Below are 15,782 nucleotides of genomic sequence, written 5' to 3'. Positions count from 1 at the left end.
TCCCAGCCCACCCCACCCCTAAATTTTAACCTTGCAATTTTAATAGATTTTCTTCCTTGAAGAAGCCCACCTGGATTTCACCCCAAGTTACCTTGGATCTGTGGGCTCAGGATGATAGTTCCAGAGAATCCCCTGAGCTGCCACATAGAACTGCCTTAGCCGCGCGGCCTCTGCCTGGTGGCTGCCCCAGCCCGCCCAGCGGGTGCCCAGAACCACCAGGAGGAAGAAGCGCGGGCAGACTAGGAGCATGGTCCTGTCCTGCCGCGCGCGCTGCCACCACCGACAGTGCTCAGTGCTCTGTCCCTGTTGCTCGCTGTCCTGGCTCCCTGGAGGACTAAGAAGCTGCAGGGCACAGTGAGTGTCCCTGTCCCCTGTGGTGGCTGTCTCACCCTACCTCCCTCTATGCCTAGTGTAGGCAGGGGCTTGTTGAGGTCACTCCCCCCTGTGGCCACAGGCATTTACTAGAGAGAATGCCAGACAAGGAATTTAGAGGGAAAGGAAGGGCAAGCCTGCTGGAGGTTATGGCTCTGGAGCAGTGCCCAAGGGTCTCCGCCCCATCACAAAGCAGCATTTCCCCACTTCACCGTAGGTGGGAGCAGCAATCCCACTTAACCTACACGGGTGGAGTGGGGGATGGGGTAGGGGTTCAAAGTTTAGGCTTGTCAGCTGATTTCTGCAAGCCTTGGTAAGACCCAACACCCATCTGCAGATCCCAGGAAAATGGCACTGCACAGTAACTAGGAGCAGAAAACAGCCTCAGGACAAGTCCACCAACAGGTTAGCAGTCTGAATCTCTTAGGACAGACCACTTGGTAAGGGCTTGTCACCAGCTCAAGTGTAGCTGAGAACAGGGTTTAGAGAACTCATTTGAGATAGTAGCTGTGTGGTCTAGGCCAACTCTGTCTCTAGAAATACTTTTGACATCTGTAAAATAAGAATGGCAATTCTAGTTTTCCTTAATCTTATTATTGGGAGGGGACAAACTGTTGTAAACTGAACAGTCCCCAGGGCCTAGGCAGCTACAGTCTATGACCTTGTCTTTGCTCGTTCTCCTGTATCCTTGGCATGGTGTTTTAGATTTTATTTTTCTGTTGGTGGCAAAGCTGAGAATTATGCCTGAATCAGCAGGATGGCCTGCCCTGAGTTCTCCAGAACTTTGTCTCTGCTCAGGCTTTCTGCTTCCAGCACATCCAGTAAATTGTGATCTGGTACCATCCAGGTTCCGCAGCAGCCTCTCCCTCCCCTTCCCCCACCCCCTCCCCCTTCCCTTCCTTCTCTCCTCCCCCCACTCCTGCTTCTGTTTCTTTGCTGATATTCTTCAGTCAGTTTAGAATGCCCCTTCTCGAGTCAGGCATGATGGCACATGCCTGTAATCCTAGCACACAAGGGCCAGAAGCAGGGGAATGTGAGTTTGAGGTCTGAGATCAGCCTAAGCTACGCAGTGAGACCATGTACAGAAAAGTAATTAACTAGCAGATGTGTGCATACATAACTACACTAGAAAAAATGCTCACACGAATTTCCTTCCCTCTCTGCTTCCCTGTTCTTTAAAGTCAGAATCTCTGCCATTGTCTCTGATTCTGGGTTCCAATTGACTTTTCTGTTTCATGAACTTAATCTGTTCAGATTATATACTCCTTTTGATAACCTTTCATTAGTTTTTCAAGATGCCCTTGTATCTGAAGCTAGATTATGATCTATTCAAGAGCAGGGATGATGTCTTACACTCCTGATCCACAGTTCCAGCGGTTCCAAAATGCAAATTTGGACACAAGAGACGTGGTTGAGATCTACGGTCCTATAATGTCTAGCCTAGTATCTGTCTATCTGTCTGTCTCTCTGTCTGTCTCTGTCTCTCCATCCCCCACCCCCAATTAGATGCTATTGACAATGTATCTAAGAAAAAAAAAAGCAGCAAGACTCTAAATTACTTTCTTTCCTTTTCCCCCAAATCATTGCAACTTTTCCAAGGACAGCTTTACTGCCCTTGTTTGCTTATCTGCTTATGTGTCCAGGCTACATGGTGACCAATGGATCTCATTACAGCTCAGCAAAGCAACTGCAGTGTTTGACTCCTTAATGTTTGCATCAATTACAGACAAGCCATATGTAATTTTCAGTGACTTATTTATTAAATATGTGCATTAAATTACATATAAAACAATATCTGTTCTTTCCCGCAGAACAGTAATTGCAAAGAGGACCTTTTTCTGCTCCTCTGACTTTTGTTTTTGGTTTTTTTTTCTCTGTGGACAGGGGATATACGACATATATTTGTGCTTCCACTGGAAGGTCCAGCTGTCATTTAGAGGGTTGTAACTGTGACCACATTGGTGGTAGACAAAGTGCTATACACAGAACTTATTGAACAAAACACAAAGAGCTTGACATTTGGGGAAGTCGAGTTATTTATACATCCAAACAATGACCTTTGGGTGCTTTGGTGGAGGGAAAGTCTGCAGTCAGATGTGACGTCCTGGCTCTGTTCCAGATCTTCTGTGTCCCCTAGTACCATCTGGAGGTTTCTGTGAAAGTCTCAGCAGCAGAGGTGTAAACAACCTCATTGATATGAAACATGGAAGACCCAGGAGATCTTAAAGCAGGCATCCCCTTAAACTAGAGGTCTGCCTGCCCACCAACATCGCTACTCTTCAATCCCAAGAGGAAGACCTTCGGTTTTCCAGAGCCTGGTCACCTGGTGAGGCAGATGCTCCAGACTCCCGTTTTCAGTAACAGCAAAGTAACAACAAGGCACAGACCAGAGCAGAAACATTTGCTCCTGGCTCTGTGATTGAGCTGGAGGAAGGTGAGGGGTGGAGCAGGAAGGGGTGGGTGGAGAGATGGGAAAGTGCATAGTTCTTTCGCTAGGTTCCTGTCCTTTTTTTTACTACAGAGAACCTCAGCAAATGCCGTGGAGTTACAGTCAAGTGTGACAGGAAACTTGACACTTGCATGTGGAATCCTGAGAAATCAAATGAGACATTGGCAGACCGGGTTTCTGAAAAAGAAACAAACCAATTAAACGACTGCTTCCTTAAAAGATAAAGAAGTCTTTCATCGTAGGTACCCTCTGATGTCTGAGACAGTTGCCTCTTTCTAGGTTCTACACTGTCTACCAGCAGGAAAGGGGGCTTTTCACTGTACTGTTTGAAAAGATGACTTCAGGTGGTTTCTGTTCAGGTAGCACAGGGGATTTTGAGGCAAGCCCACACTGTCAACGTCACTTCGTTGGCATCAGTGGGATCTCAAACATCCTGGAACAGGTTATGTACTGCTAGAACCTCTCATCTGGGCGGGAATGGAAATCCTAGGATAATTCTATTGTCTCCACTCAGTCACACATACTTGTTGCCAATATGGTTTTATCAGGGCTTAACATTCTAATATATGCTTAAAATTCAATACATATGATATAAAGAAGATTCAAGACTGGTATTCTTGCCTTTTCACCTACTGTTCTATTTTCTTCAAAGCCGTCCTCATAGGGAACTCACCTTAAGGGGTTGGGTCATATGCGGCGTTAGTGAAGACTCCATATGTTCCTAGGTGACTGAAGAACAAAAACACAAAGAAGACCTGCCATGAAATAAAAGCTAGTTCTCCCATCAGCCAGCCCATGGTAGCTTCAGAAACAACAGACTGCCCCCTACCCTGGAATTCTGTCTATTTTAATAAGAAAAGCAAATGGGAAAGCAAGTTTCAAGATGGCACTCAGAGCTCTGGTCATTTGGTTTGCACTTTACACTCACACCATATTAGGAATGGAACCCAGAGCCCCAATGCAGTGCTCTACCACCAGCCCATGTCCACAGCCCTGTCCACACTATTGTTTTCTATAAGGGGTTGCAGCCTTTTCTTGATAAAAAGACAGAGTTACAAAGTTCTGAGCCTTGATAACTGATGTTTGAGCAAGGGTTTTGGCAGAGTGATAGTACTGCCCCCTAGGGGTGGTTTTGGGATTTTCATGCTGAAGATGAGGTCTGACATGTAACTGACAGAGGTCAGGTACCTTAAATACCCCAAACCACAGGATACAAAAGGATTGTCCTAGATCCTGTGTTGCTTTGAATAGCACTATTCAGGCTTGAAGACTGCCTGGAACTTAATTGTCTCACACAGAAGTACTAAGTGGGGTTTTCATCTTTTAAGATGTCATTGTTCCACTAATACAGTATATTTTTCCCCCAGGAGACAAGCCACTGTCTCTTCCTGAGCTGTGGAAATTTACAAACTTGCAATGGTCTCCAAACATTTACTAGTGTAGCACCCGGGCTCTAGTGTGTCGTTTCTATTGTCAATAACTTGACACTTTATTTTTTTTTATACTACAGTGAGGATATCTATTGATTGTTTTTAACCAGTGACGTAATGAAGTGTGCCCACACAGCAAGCCCACAGAGAAAAAGACCCAGTGAAAATCAGGGGTGGGGGTAGTAGGGGCAGGGGGCTCGGGTGCCTGAAAATCCCTGTGTGCTGATTTTTAAAACACTATGTTTAGCTGACATACATTAACCTCATGCTTTGTCTCAGGACAGGGAAGACATGGCAGGAGATTTATTACAGAGAGGAGGAAGCATCACACATGTTCCCTCTGACATAGCAAGTTAGAAAGACAGACAGAGAAAATCTGATCTTACACAGAACGCTTCCAGCTTACCTGTGAGGGTTCAAGGGGCATTTTCCATCATCTGAAATAAAGAGAATAAAAGAAAACAGTGAGGGGAAAGGTCACCATCGCCAGGAATGATCGAAGAAAGCTAGAAGAGTTGTTTTCACATAAGTTTGTTATGTGCAGAGCACAAGGAACCGCCTGACCTGAAAGGTGGGCGGGACTTTTTTTAGGCTAAATTGAGACTACTATGATATATAAATCCAGACTTCTCTTACCTTTTTTTTTCTTTTTAACTTCCTACAAAACTGAACCAAACCACCAACTACCTTGACCTCATGTCTCTGAGGTCTCCAGCCTTGGTCCGTGAGAGCTCTCTATTGCTGCATCTGGGCTTTTAGTCCCTTGGTCCTCACCTGGCATCCTAGTTTCATGAGTCAACCTATAACAACTCTACAGGGGATTCTTCCATTTCCCTTCTCCTGTAATGTAGGTGATCAGGGGTCTCCTGTCTTAATCCAAACAACAGACTCTGACAGCTAAATCTTTAGCCATGGCTACAGCACTGGCCTATAACTTGACAATAGACTATTTTAACACCAGAAACTAGATTGAGATATACCCTGGAGATGCCACCATCCCACTACTCATAGATTTATTTATTGTCAGAGATTGAGAACAATGGGAGGCTACTGAAGTTTTTATAACCTTGAATCTGAGAACTGAAGAAACAACTTGGCAGTGGTTCGTAGGGTCAGTAGACTGGGGGAGGGGGAAGCAGGAGGAAATAATGTAATCCTGATGTCATCATGGAGATTAAGGCCTAGCTCTGAAGATCCCTCCCTTCTGCCTTCTTCTGGAACTGGTTAAGCGAGTGCACTGTCATGGAGGGATTCTTCATAACAGTTTGGCACATCTCGCCCTTCAGCAAGAAATCACCCGTCGCTATCACCAGGAGATTGTACACAGGAGTGTTGAAGAAACACACTCAGTGCAATGGTGGCTTTGTGTGGAGATCGATAAGAGGAGGGCACAGGACATTGCCAGCTGTGAGCAGGTGAGATTAGGTATTGTCTGCCTCAGTGGGATGGGAGGTCTGGGGTCATTTAGCACAGCCCCGTCCAGTTATTTGGGTTTGGGCATCAGCTGGTTCTCCACGCCCTACTTACTTTCTACAAGGAAGGACAGTAAGAGCCTCATTAGCTAATAGAGAAATGTTTGTGAAGCCAGGAAGCTCCTGGGAAGGCTACAAGTCACAGCAGATTGAGAAAGGATGTTTGCAAGTCTAAGAGCCAGGCTTTCCTTTCCTTTCATCCCAGACCTAAACTCTCTTTCTGACAGCGGCTGCTGAAATTCCCTCCTGTTTGGTCATTCTCATGCTTAAAGCTTCACCAACCCCACAAGTTTGCAGGAGAGAACTATTAAGTGTGTTTTCAGAACTCCACTGAAGCAGCTTCTCCTCTGGACTTGATTAGCCTGTGAGTCCCGTGGGTTCAGGCACTTCTGCTGTTAAACTCTCTCTCTCTCTCTCTCTCTCTCTCTCTCTCTCTCTCTCTCTCTCTCTCTCTCTCTCTCTCTCTCTCCTGTCAGCTGAGCTGCAGATGGCTATCTCACAAGGGGAGTAAGGAAAAGGAACATGGCATGTTTACAGTTAACTTGGGTGGTTCCAGAAGCCCTCAGATTCTCCAACAGAATTTTAAGAGATGGCTTTGGAAAAATTATATAATGGTTGGTGCCATAGCACTGGCTTAGTATGCAAAACACACACACATACATATGCACACATACATACACACATTCATATATATACACACATACACACACATATACATATGCATCCCCTCAACCCCACCCACCCACATACACGGATAGACAGAGAGACAGAAAAATCTAGAATTTCCATATTTTCACAAATTCCTACAGGTGATTTTGATGGACAGTCGGGGCTCAAGATCACAAACCTCAGCCTTATTTTCTTTAACAAACTATTTCCAAACAGAAACTAGTGACTTTATCATTTCACTCCAACATTATGATCAATAAAGAAGGTTCCTTCGCATTTATTTACCTTTCTTTCTGAGACGCTTTCTTAGCAGAGCCAGGAGTGTCCCGCCCACTGCCAGGCCTGTTGTAGAAGCCACTGCACCACCCAAGTAAGTCAGAGCTTCCTGGATTGTCAGTGTTCCTGCTAAAAGAATAAACACACGTGCAAGGTGTGAGTGTAGCATGCACAGATCAGTCGTACTTCCTGAGGAATCCCAAGGACTGGGACAGGGCTACAAGCAGGATCCTCAAAGGCCCCACCCGTGCCAAGACCCTGGCAGGAAAGGTCTCGAAGTCAGAAATCCACTGCAGCAGAACAGGAAGCAGGGACTGACTGTATCCTAAGTACTTGGATTAGGTAGAAAAATCGTGATTTCTAAAGTAGACAAGGTAAACATCCCCTGGAAGGAGTTCGTTAGCAGATTCAAAAAGCCTGTGCATGGTAGTGGGTAAACGAAATAAATGTTTGGGTCATTTTGCTTTCTCAATTGAAGATGTGGATATGTAACAAAAACAGTCTTACCAACTAAGGACCGTGAGAAGTGGGGCTGAGAAGTGAGGGTAAAGGGATGGAGTATGACTGAAAGTCGAGGTGTTCTCAGAGGCAGGTGATAAGTAAAAGACTGAGATCGCAAACTAGGACTCTGTGAGAAAGAAGGGTCAATGTGTGCTAAGCAGAGGTTTTAGGAAGTGAGAACATTAGTGTCACAAATGTAAACAATGACAAGGAACGGCAGGGATCCACGCAGGCACCAGCTTCATCGCTAGGGCTCCCTAGAAAGTGAAGGGACCCTTTGTGGCAAGGGGAGCCAGCAAAGGGAAGACATTCTACCATGAGATGTGGTAAAGAAACAGGGATTCTGTTTTCCAAATCAAGCTGGTGTTCTAAACCATGTTTTTTTTAAAAAAAGCTGTACCTTGGCAGGTTGGCATGGCATCTGACCAGTGACCGTCCTCTTGGCAGGTTGCTCTCACAGAGCCATTCAGTGACTGCCCCTTTGGGCACTGGAAAGTGCAGGTTGATCCATAGCTAAAGTTTCCCCAGGGATTGGAACAGTTCATTGCTACTGTTGTGTCCATGTGCAATTCGGAGCATTTGACGGCTGTGGGGGAGAATGAAGAATGTGTGAGAAGCAGGTGTGCTGAAGGGAGAATTGTGGTTTGCTTTGAACCTGATTGGAATTGTCAATCGATGGAGTGGATGCAAAATGTCACGATGGAGGTCAGTCACACCCAAGAGTCACACACAGCAGCTCCTAAAATAACACCTTGCTGAAGCCTCCACTGGAATAATACTAGCCCGAGAACAAGGATGGCCCATGAAATCACCTAACAATGCATTCGTCTTGCTTCCAAAAAGTCTCCTTACAAAATTTCCCCTTCTCAGACACTATTAAATCTGTATCTATGTGTTATTATTGAGGTGTTGTGAGTAACCAGCGATGCCAGCATGTGATTAACAAAATACTTATTTAGCGTTCCCCACAGCTGGACACTCCAAAAGAAGGAGAAGCCACAATGGTTTTCTTTAAACAATTAAAAAAAAAAAACCCCTTCAGATTATTCTCTGTAAATGGTGAATAGCAAATGAGCCTTGGGAAATCTGATTTAATTCAAATTAAGTGTTACAGAGCAGCCATGACATCTGTAAAGCCCAGTGCTGTGCTGTGTGGGAGATATCAAGACTAAGAAGGTTGGGGATTCCATGCTTTGTGAATAGTGGGGTAGGTCCTTAAGAAATGTCACTCAGGGCTAACATCTTAGATCCAATCATGGTGAAAACACTGCAGACTCGTAACTGTCACCTAATTAGTAATGTCACAATTCGTACTTCACAACTCAGTGAGCTGGTTTTACATTTGTGCACATTTAGCTCTGATACATATAGACATAAGTACCAGGACACTTGGCAGGGGGTTAGGGAAGGGCAAAGTTGAAGCAGCTGCTGCGTGCTTCGGCTTGGGATTGCTGGGGACTTCAGAGAGGAGCGGGTGCTTGCACTGGTTGTCAGGGCTGGGTGGAATTTAAACAGGCAGATACACACAATGACTAACCCAAGTACCTGCAGGAAGATAGCTCCAGAATTCCCCTGTTCCTGCCTACTTACCTCTGCACATGGGGGTCACTGCTGTCCATTGTCCTGAAGCCCTGCAGTGGAGCGAGTTGGCTCCCCTGAGTGTAAATCCGGTTTTGCACCCAAAGTAACAAGTGGTGTTCGGACCAAAGCTTCCCAGGTGGTGTTGGCAGGACATTGTGCCCTGTCCAGGAGTCGTGAGGGCGGGGCATCGGACTGCTGGGGCAGGAAGTGATGTTACGCCTGTCACGAGAAACATATTTTAATTTAAAATATTTGTATGTTTGTGGGCAAAAGGATCATATCTGAATTAATACTGTCATAAGATAACTGCCGCTTACTTCTCCTGTAACAAGATATCTCTATCAATTTACACAAGGAAACTCTGAAAATCTGTTAATCTAAGGTATGGAAAATGAGACGAGGGAAACTATTTAAGGGTTAGAAAGATGGCTTGCTGGGTGAGAGTACTTGTTTTGAAAGTAAGAGGACCTCAGCTCAATGCACTGCATAGATGTAGAAGCCAAGAATGATGGAGTGTGCACCTAAAACCCCAGTGTTGGCAGGCAGAGACAGCTAGATCCTGGGAGCTTGATGGCCAATCATCCTCGCCAAAAAGGTGAGCTTCCGGCTCAGTGAGAGACCTTGCCTCAGAAAATAAGATGGGGAGTGAGTAACAGAGGAAGACACTTGCTGGCTTCCTCTGGCCTCTGCATGTATGCACACAGGCACTCACACCTGCTCACACATGTGTGCACACACCACATGCAAATAAAAAATAGTATTAAAAAGTGCCCATGTGCCAGAGAACTCCGGTGGAGTAGGCTTGTGTAGGCAGTAATGCCAAAAAGCTGCTCATGAGAAATGAATTCCTAGAACTCTTCTCCTGGAGGTCTGATGAAAGTCTACCCTCCAGTTTTGGATCAGTTTGGCAGGCGTAAAGCCTGGAAGCTGTTCTTGAGGATCAGAGTTCCATGGTAATTCTCCTCCCGGAGGTTTGGCATTTTCTCTTGAACCCATAATAATCAAATTCCCACCGCATTAGTCTAATGTATAGACTCACGCGCACTCTATTAAGCATTACCTTATAGTAAATGCCTTTTAAGATTGTATTCTAACATTAGCTAAAGCCTTTTCCCAGTGTTCTTAGATTCCAGATAGATAGTAACAAGGAGTTTAACCTATTCAATAACCAATTAAGTACTAGTCATTAAATCAGCTATCTACAAAAAGAGACTGGAATTCTCACTGAGATAGAAATTCTTATTACAGACTATATTCCGTGCCAACAACAAATTAACTTACTATACTGATAAATGGGAATTCTCCAGACATAGATAAGAATTGACAAGGCCTAAGTCCTTGACACTACTTTATTCCTGAGGCCAGGCAAGAGTTAAAACCCCTCTAGCCCAATTAACTCTAAAGTGCAAAACTCAGTGCTGACCGAGCAGGTGCTAATCTCTAAGATAAACTTAGTCCTTTTGAAGTCACTCCTCTTACATCTGGAGGGATGCTGATCCCTAGCATAAACTTTGCAGTCACTCCCTTTGCACCTGGGAAACTTCAATGTACCGTATCTGTTATGTTTTACAATTTATGATATTCACTGTAATATAATTAGTCTAAGCTCAACCAGAAGATTACATTCAGATTCAACACCTCTCTTGTGTGTTTGTCTGTCTGTCACGTCCTAATCTTTGCCCATCTACTCTAGAGAACCGTTTTACGCAGGCACGGGACCCAGAGGGTCTGCGGCACCCATGAAAAGCCATTGTCCTGGCTATGAGAAGAAGCAGGCAGAGTCCACATTACTAATAGTCTTCAAAAGGCATCAGCAGGAGAGCTGCCCCAGAAATGGAACAGCTCAACAGAAAGCCACACCAATCGCAGACAAATGCCGGAGCTCCCGGGCTTTGTTGGGAGATATATTATGCTATGACCCAAGCTCAACATGAAAGATGAAATAGTAGAAGCGATGTCCCTGCTTGTCCGTAAAACTGCAATGTGCTAAGATGCAGATGCTTCAACTCTCTGCATCTTGATTCCTGTCTAAAGCAGCTGGGCCCATCACTGCCTCCCAGCCTCAGCAGTGGCGTTCAAAGTACTATGCTGCTCAACAGAGATCTTTTCGATAAATAGGCTTAAAAGACATGACTTTTTTTTCTTCATAAAAATCAGGGCATCTTTCATTCCTGAGCAGAAAAGTTCTGTCACATCTTCGAGGGTCCTAAATAATATAACCATGTTGACTGTGTTAATAGTGGAGTGTGTACTTGACACCTAAAGGAGCTTTCTGTTAGCATCATGGAAAAACACCTCCCAGCTCACCCCCCTGACATGTCGTTACCTTTGCAGGTTGGCAGAGGTGCCGACCATCTTCCAGATACTGTGCATTCTACGTTTTCAGACCCCAGTAGCTCAAAGTCCTCGTTGCAGGAGAAGTGACAGATAGAGCCAACACCAAACTCTCCGTGGACGTGAGAACAATCCAGGTTGCCTCGCTCTGGGGCGAAGATTCCTGGACACTTGATGGCTGGAGTATCAAATGAGAAAGTCCCGATATTAATGCTCTCTCAGACATTCTGTATTTCACAAAGTTTATTCACTCCATAGTTGATAAACAGTTATTGACTACTGACTGTATCTCGGGCATTTTAAGCTGATTCTATATTTGCCTCTGACTTGTGGCTTACAATGCCCTGTTTTCTTCCCATTTCTTATTACGAAATCCCACCCACTCTCCAGGATGCAAGCCCAGCACACCCTCTCTGATGCTGTTGGCAGTCACCACAGGCTGAGTGGCTTTCTCTGGGTTCATTGGCTTATTGTTGGAACTCATATACCGTCACGCCACACATTGCATCTCCATTAACTTACCGTATGTAACCTGCTGCATGTTAAGCTTGTCTAACATGATTCCCATTATAGGGCTCTCAGGGGGTGGAGATGGCGTTCATGGAGCACATGTCAGCAAGCTTAACAGATAGGTTGCTAATTGGTTCACGGCAATTTCCCCTTAGATTGTCCCAGTAAACGGTTGAAGATATAGATGTAGCTGAGATTTATAACTATCTTTTTCATCATTAGATTATCTGACATATGAATACCATGTATCAGTAAGTATTTATAACCTGGCGGCTGTTGTTTCTTCAAAATCCAAAGTCATTCCGAAGTTAATGTCAAGTTCATTTTGCCTAGCCACTTTGACTCTTAAGACCCTTTAACTTTTATGAGCCATCTCACGAAAAACTAGGGTATTTACTCAGGTGTTTGTAGTTACAGGCTGTTTGTGGGTGTTTTACAGATCCTTGCATTAATCCATTAAAACAATCAAAGTAAAGAAGGAAAATAGAGACGTGAGCCATCCCAGGGTCCCGGGGCACATGTTCACAGTGTTTCAGAATCTGCCTTTGGATAAGCAGAAAAAGCAGAAGGATGGAGCTGGAGGTCTTCGTTTCCTAAGAAGATTGAGCAGGGCATCAGGAGCTGAGCTCAGTGGCCAGACATGATCTCCAGAGGAACAGAGAGTGAGGAGCCTTGTCAGTGACAAGGACAGCAATGGTATGTGTCCCAGAAGTGATCTACAGGTGGGAACAGGAGGGACTCAGCAACTGCACCTAAGCAACCCAGCTCACAGACAGCATCATGAAAATTAGACGTGTCTAAGTCATTGCTAGGGTGATGGGGAAGATTTCATGTCCTCTGAGGAGTAAAGGTGGGAGGAGACAGGACAATATAGGCAGAGCCCAAGTCCCAAGGGGCCCAGAGAACCAGAGTTATCACCACAATGGAAATACTTGTAGAAACCCAGCCCTCCCACATCCAATGCAAACCCTGCTGCACGGTGTAAAGAGAAGCTGGGTCCCTTCTGGGGTTCTGAAAAAATAGTGTATGGTAACCAGGGTTCCTAGGGGCCAAAATGTTAAAGATTGGTTGGAAAATGGAAAGGAATAACTTCCCTAAATATGCCATATAAATGTACATAGAGAAGCAAGAGTGTAGATACAAATACTTTTAAAATTAGGGTTGGAGAAGCTTGACTCTACTGAGGACCATGTGTCAGAGATGCTGTTCCTGGGTGGGTTCTGGGCTCACAGGGAGGAAGAGGAGGAGGAGGAGGAGGAGGAGGAGGAGGAGGAAGCACATGCTTCCTCCTGAGGAGAAACGAAGACTGGGAGGGAGTGAAGGGAAGTGGCCTGAGAGATCACAGGTTAGCAACCAAATTTGCTACATGAAAGTTTAATGGAATATGTAAATGGAATTTGATTTCTTTTGCTCTTAAAATACAATCTGGAGAATATAGCAAATGAACATGTTCCTAGGATAAATGAGATAAAGGGTGAGAGATAAAGAAACAAGCAGCAAACACAGGTATAAACTCTCTCCTCACATGGCCTGGGCTCCTTGAGGCTTGTAGTATATCTTTTTGACAGCAGGTGGTAGTGTTTGTACCCTTTAGTATAGCATCTATCAATGTAGGATTGAGTGAATGATATTTTAGCTGTCTTTCCCCAAAACTTTTAACATATATTTAAAGGCATAGTCTCTCGTCTGATCACTGGTCACATTTCTAAGGCCTGTTTTAGAATTTACCCCTGCAGTCTGTGCCTGGATCCAGGATTTTGAAGCTCTGCCACTAGGTGGCAGTGTGGTTTGCTGGAAATACCCTGTGTTTAGCCATTCTGCCCTTCCTGCAATGTGCCTATTGGCAGCTACTTGTTCTTAATGCCCCGTTTTCTTCATCTTTCAGAAGGGGATAACAATAGCTTCTTTAGAGGTGGTTAGTGTAGACTGAATACAAAAATCTATGTGAAGTGCTGCTCTCTTTATTACTAACTCTGACTACATCGAACTTAGCGTTCGATAGGAACAGTGACCCTTTGAAACCAAACAGGAGCTGTAAATTAACAAACACAGTGCTGTTTTAGAGCATATGACATCTTAGTAGCATAAGCAATACATTGTGCTTGCTAGGTGCTACCAGGAAGCTAAGTACAGGGGAGGCCCACCCTGTTTTTGAGAGTTCCACAATACATTATATACACATGTATGTGCACACCCAGAGGCATGGACATATATTATACACACATGCATACATGTGCACACACAGGCATGCACACATATTATACACATGCATGTGCACACACAGAGGCATGCACACACACATATATTATATAGACATATGAATGCATATGTATACAGACACAGTGAAGGAAGGACAGTTCCTGCTCTCATTGAGTGTAAAGCCCATAAAGAAGTAGAAAGAGATCAAGAGCCAGGGGAGGTTAGATCACACCCATTCCCAAATAAGCTCCTACTCTGAGACTTGGTGGGGTGGGTAAAGGTTGGTGTAGAAATAGATGGATGGAGAGTATGGTAGAAATGAGCAAGAATGCTTAGAAGAAAGTTAAGTGCTTCAGTGCATAGCTGAGTATCATCATTTGTGAATGGTGATGTCCTCAGACTATGTCACCCCAGACCCTGTGTTTCTTCTTCATCTGTAGTGTGGGGATAATTCTGACTTCCCTGGTTATTCTAGAATGCTGATCTCATGTGCTACGATGACGCAAAGCCGTTGTTGAGTGTGAAGTGCTTTACTCAATTTTAAAAAAGGTTATTCGGCAAGAAAGAGATTTTTGGTCTAGATCCTCACACCTGTTGTTTACATATGAGTTTTGAAGGTATTTCTTTCCTCTCTGGTGGTATCTGAGAAGTCACAAGGAAGGACATACCCACGTGCCTACCTTCACAAGTGGGAGGGGTGCCTGTCCAGTGTCCAGATGGAGAACAATCCAGTCTTTCTGGTCCAGATAGATAAAATCCTTCATCGCACATGAACTGGCATGTGGATTTGTAGGTGGAATTCTCAAGAGGCTGAACACAGGTCATGGATCCATTCTCAGGACTGAGCATAGGGGCACAGGACACAGCTGCAGTGAGGAGGACAGAGGGAGAGGGGCTTATGTTAGAGCTTGGCATTTTCAAACTACCCCCCAACCCCCGACTCCCATGTGACTGCTCTCTGTCTTTCTCTACATTTAGCTAAAGGTGGTCATTTTCTGGCTTTTTATCTTTAAGGCATCAGGGAGCAGGGAGGTGGGTGACAGCTACAGCTTACCATTGACTGTCATTCTGAGATCTCACCCACTCAGGGTTTCAGAAGCGATTGTAAAAGGGACTTGGTGCCCTTTAGAGAGATAGTGGCATGCTTCATGTTGGATGCCCTAGACCTCAGGGAAAGTTGCCCCCTTGATGTCTTCTTGAGAAACAAATCAGATGATGTTTCCAGCAAACAATGCCAAGAACATAGAGGTGAAAGTGGGGGTGATTTTTTTTTCTCTTTCCCAGCCAGTGGTGAGAGAATCTGGGTCCACGTCTTAGCTTATACTATGCTCGGTGACCCCTTTGCAGCCATGGATGTTTTATTTTCAATATATGAAAACCTGTGACTCTTGCCTCATAGTAATTTTTATTTATGTAGCAAGTCACACTTAGGCCACACTCAAAGATTAAATGTAAAAGGGAATAAAGTGGATACATATTTCAATGATTGTCTGTAAATGACAATTTTCACCACTTCCCAGAAGTCTCAACCTGCAGGACCAGGCATAAATGACCCGCCAAGGTCAATTTCTTTTTTTTTTTTTTTTTTTTATTTTTTTTTGATTTTTAATATTTTTATTACATATTTTCTCAATTACATTTCCAATGCTATCCCAAAAGTCCCCCATAGCGCCCCCAACTTCCCTACCTACCCATTCCCATTCTTTTGGCCCTGGCATTCCCCTATATTGGGGCATATAAAGTTTGCAAGTCCAATGGGCCTCTCTTTCCAGTGATGGCCGACTAGGCCATCTTTTGATACATATGTAGTTAGAGTCAAGAGCTCCGGGGTACTGGTTAGTTCATAATGTTGTTCCATCAATAGGGTTGCAGATCTCTTTAGCTCTTTGGGTATTTTCTCTAGCTCCTCCATTGGGGGCCCTGTGATCCATCCAATAGCTGACTGTGAGCATCCACTTCTGTGTTTGCTAGGCCCCGGCATCATCTCAC

General features: G+C 44.6%; 2 protein-coding genes across 2 annotated transcripts in view; both read right to left on the bottom strand.

The window, feature by feature from the left end:
- Positions 1-597, bottom strand: part of F5 (coagulation factor V) — a 69,158-nt gene extending 68,561 nt beyond the window's left edge. Inside the window, exon 1 of the mRNA XM_085842554.1 lies at positions 92-597. Within this exon, the coding sequence (XP_085698680.1) occupies positions 92-249 (158 nt within the window). The 5' untranslated portion in view covers positions 250-597. The remainder of the gene's footprint in view (positions 1-91) is intronic.
- A 1,465-nt stretch (positions 598-2,062) lies between these two features.
- The window catches only part of Selp (selectin P), a 34,286-nt gene continuing 20,566 nt past the window's right edge, over positions 2,063-15,782 (bottom strand). The window contains exons 9-16 of the mRNA XM_021171735.3: positions 14,474-14,659; positions 11,077-11,262; positions 8,760-8,969; positions 7,570-7,755; positions 6,678-6,797; positions 4,658-4,688; positions 3,495-3,550; positions 2,063-2,998 (exon numbers count right to left, since the gene is read on the bottom strand). Of these exons, the coding sequence (XP_021027394.1) occupies positions 3,496-3,550; positions 4,658-4,688; positions 6,678-6,797; positions 7,570-7,755; positions 8,760-8,969; positions 11,077-11,262; positions 14,474-14,659 (974 nt within the window). The 3' untranslated portion in view covers positions 2,063-2,998; position 3,495. The remainder of the gene's footprint in view (positions 2,999-3,494; positions 3,551-4,657; positions 4,689-6,677; positions 6,798-7,569; positions 7,756-8,759; positions 8,970-11,076; positions 11,263-14,473; positions 14,660-15,782) is intronic.

This window comes from Mus caroli, unplaced genomic scaffold (assembly GCF_978045245.1).
Source record: "Mus caroli unplaced genomic scaffold, Mus_caroli_1 scaffold_1, whole genome shotgun sequence".
In the NCBI taxonomy this organism is placed as follows: Eukaryota; Metazoa; Chordata; class Mammalia; order Rodentia; family Muridae; genus Mus; species Mus caroli.
The sequence above is the reverse complement of the archived record's forward strand: the minus strand, read 5'-3'. Positions and strand labels throughout refer to the sequence as shown.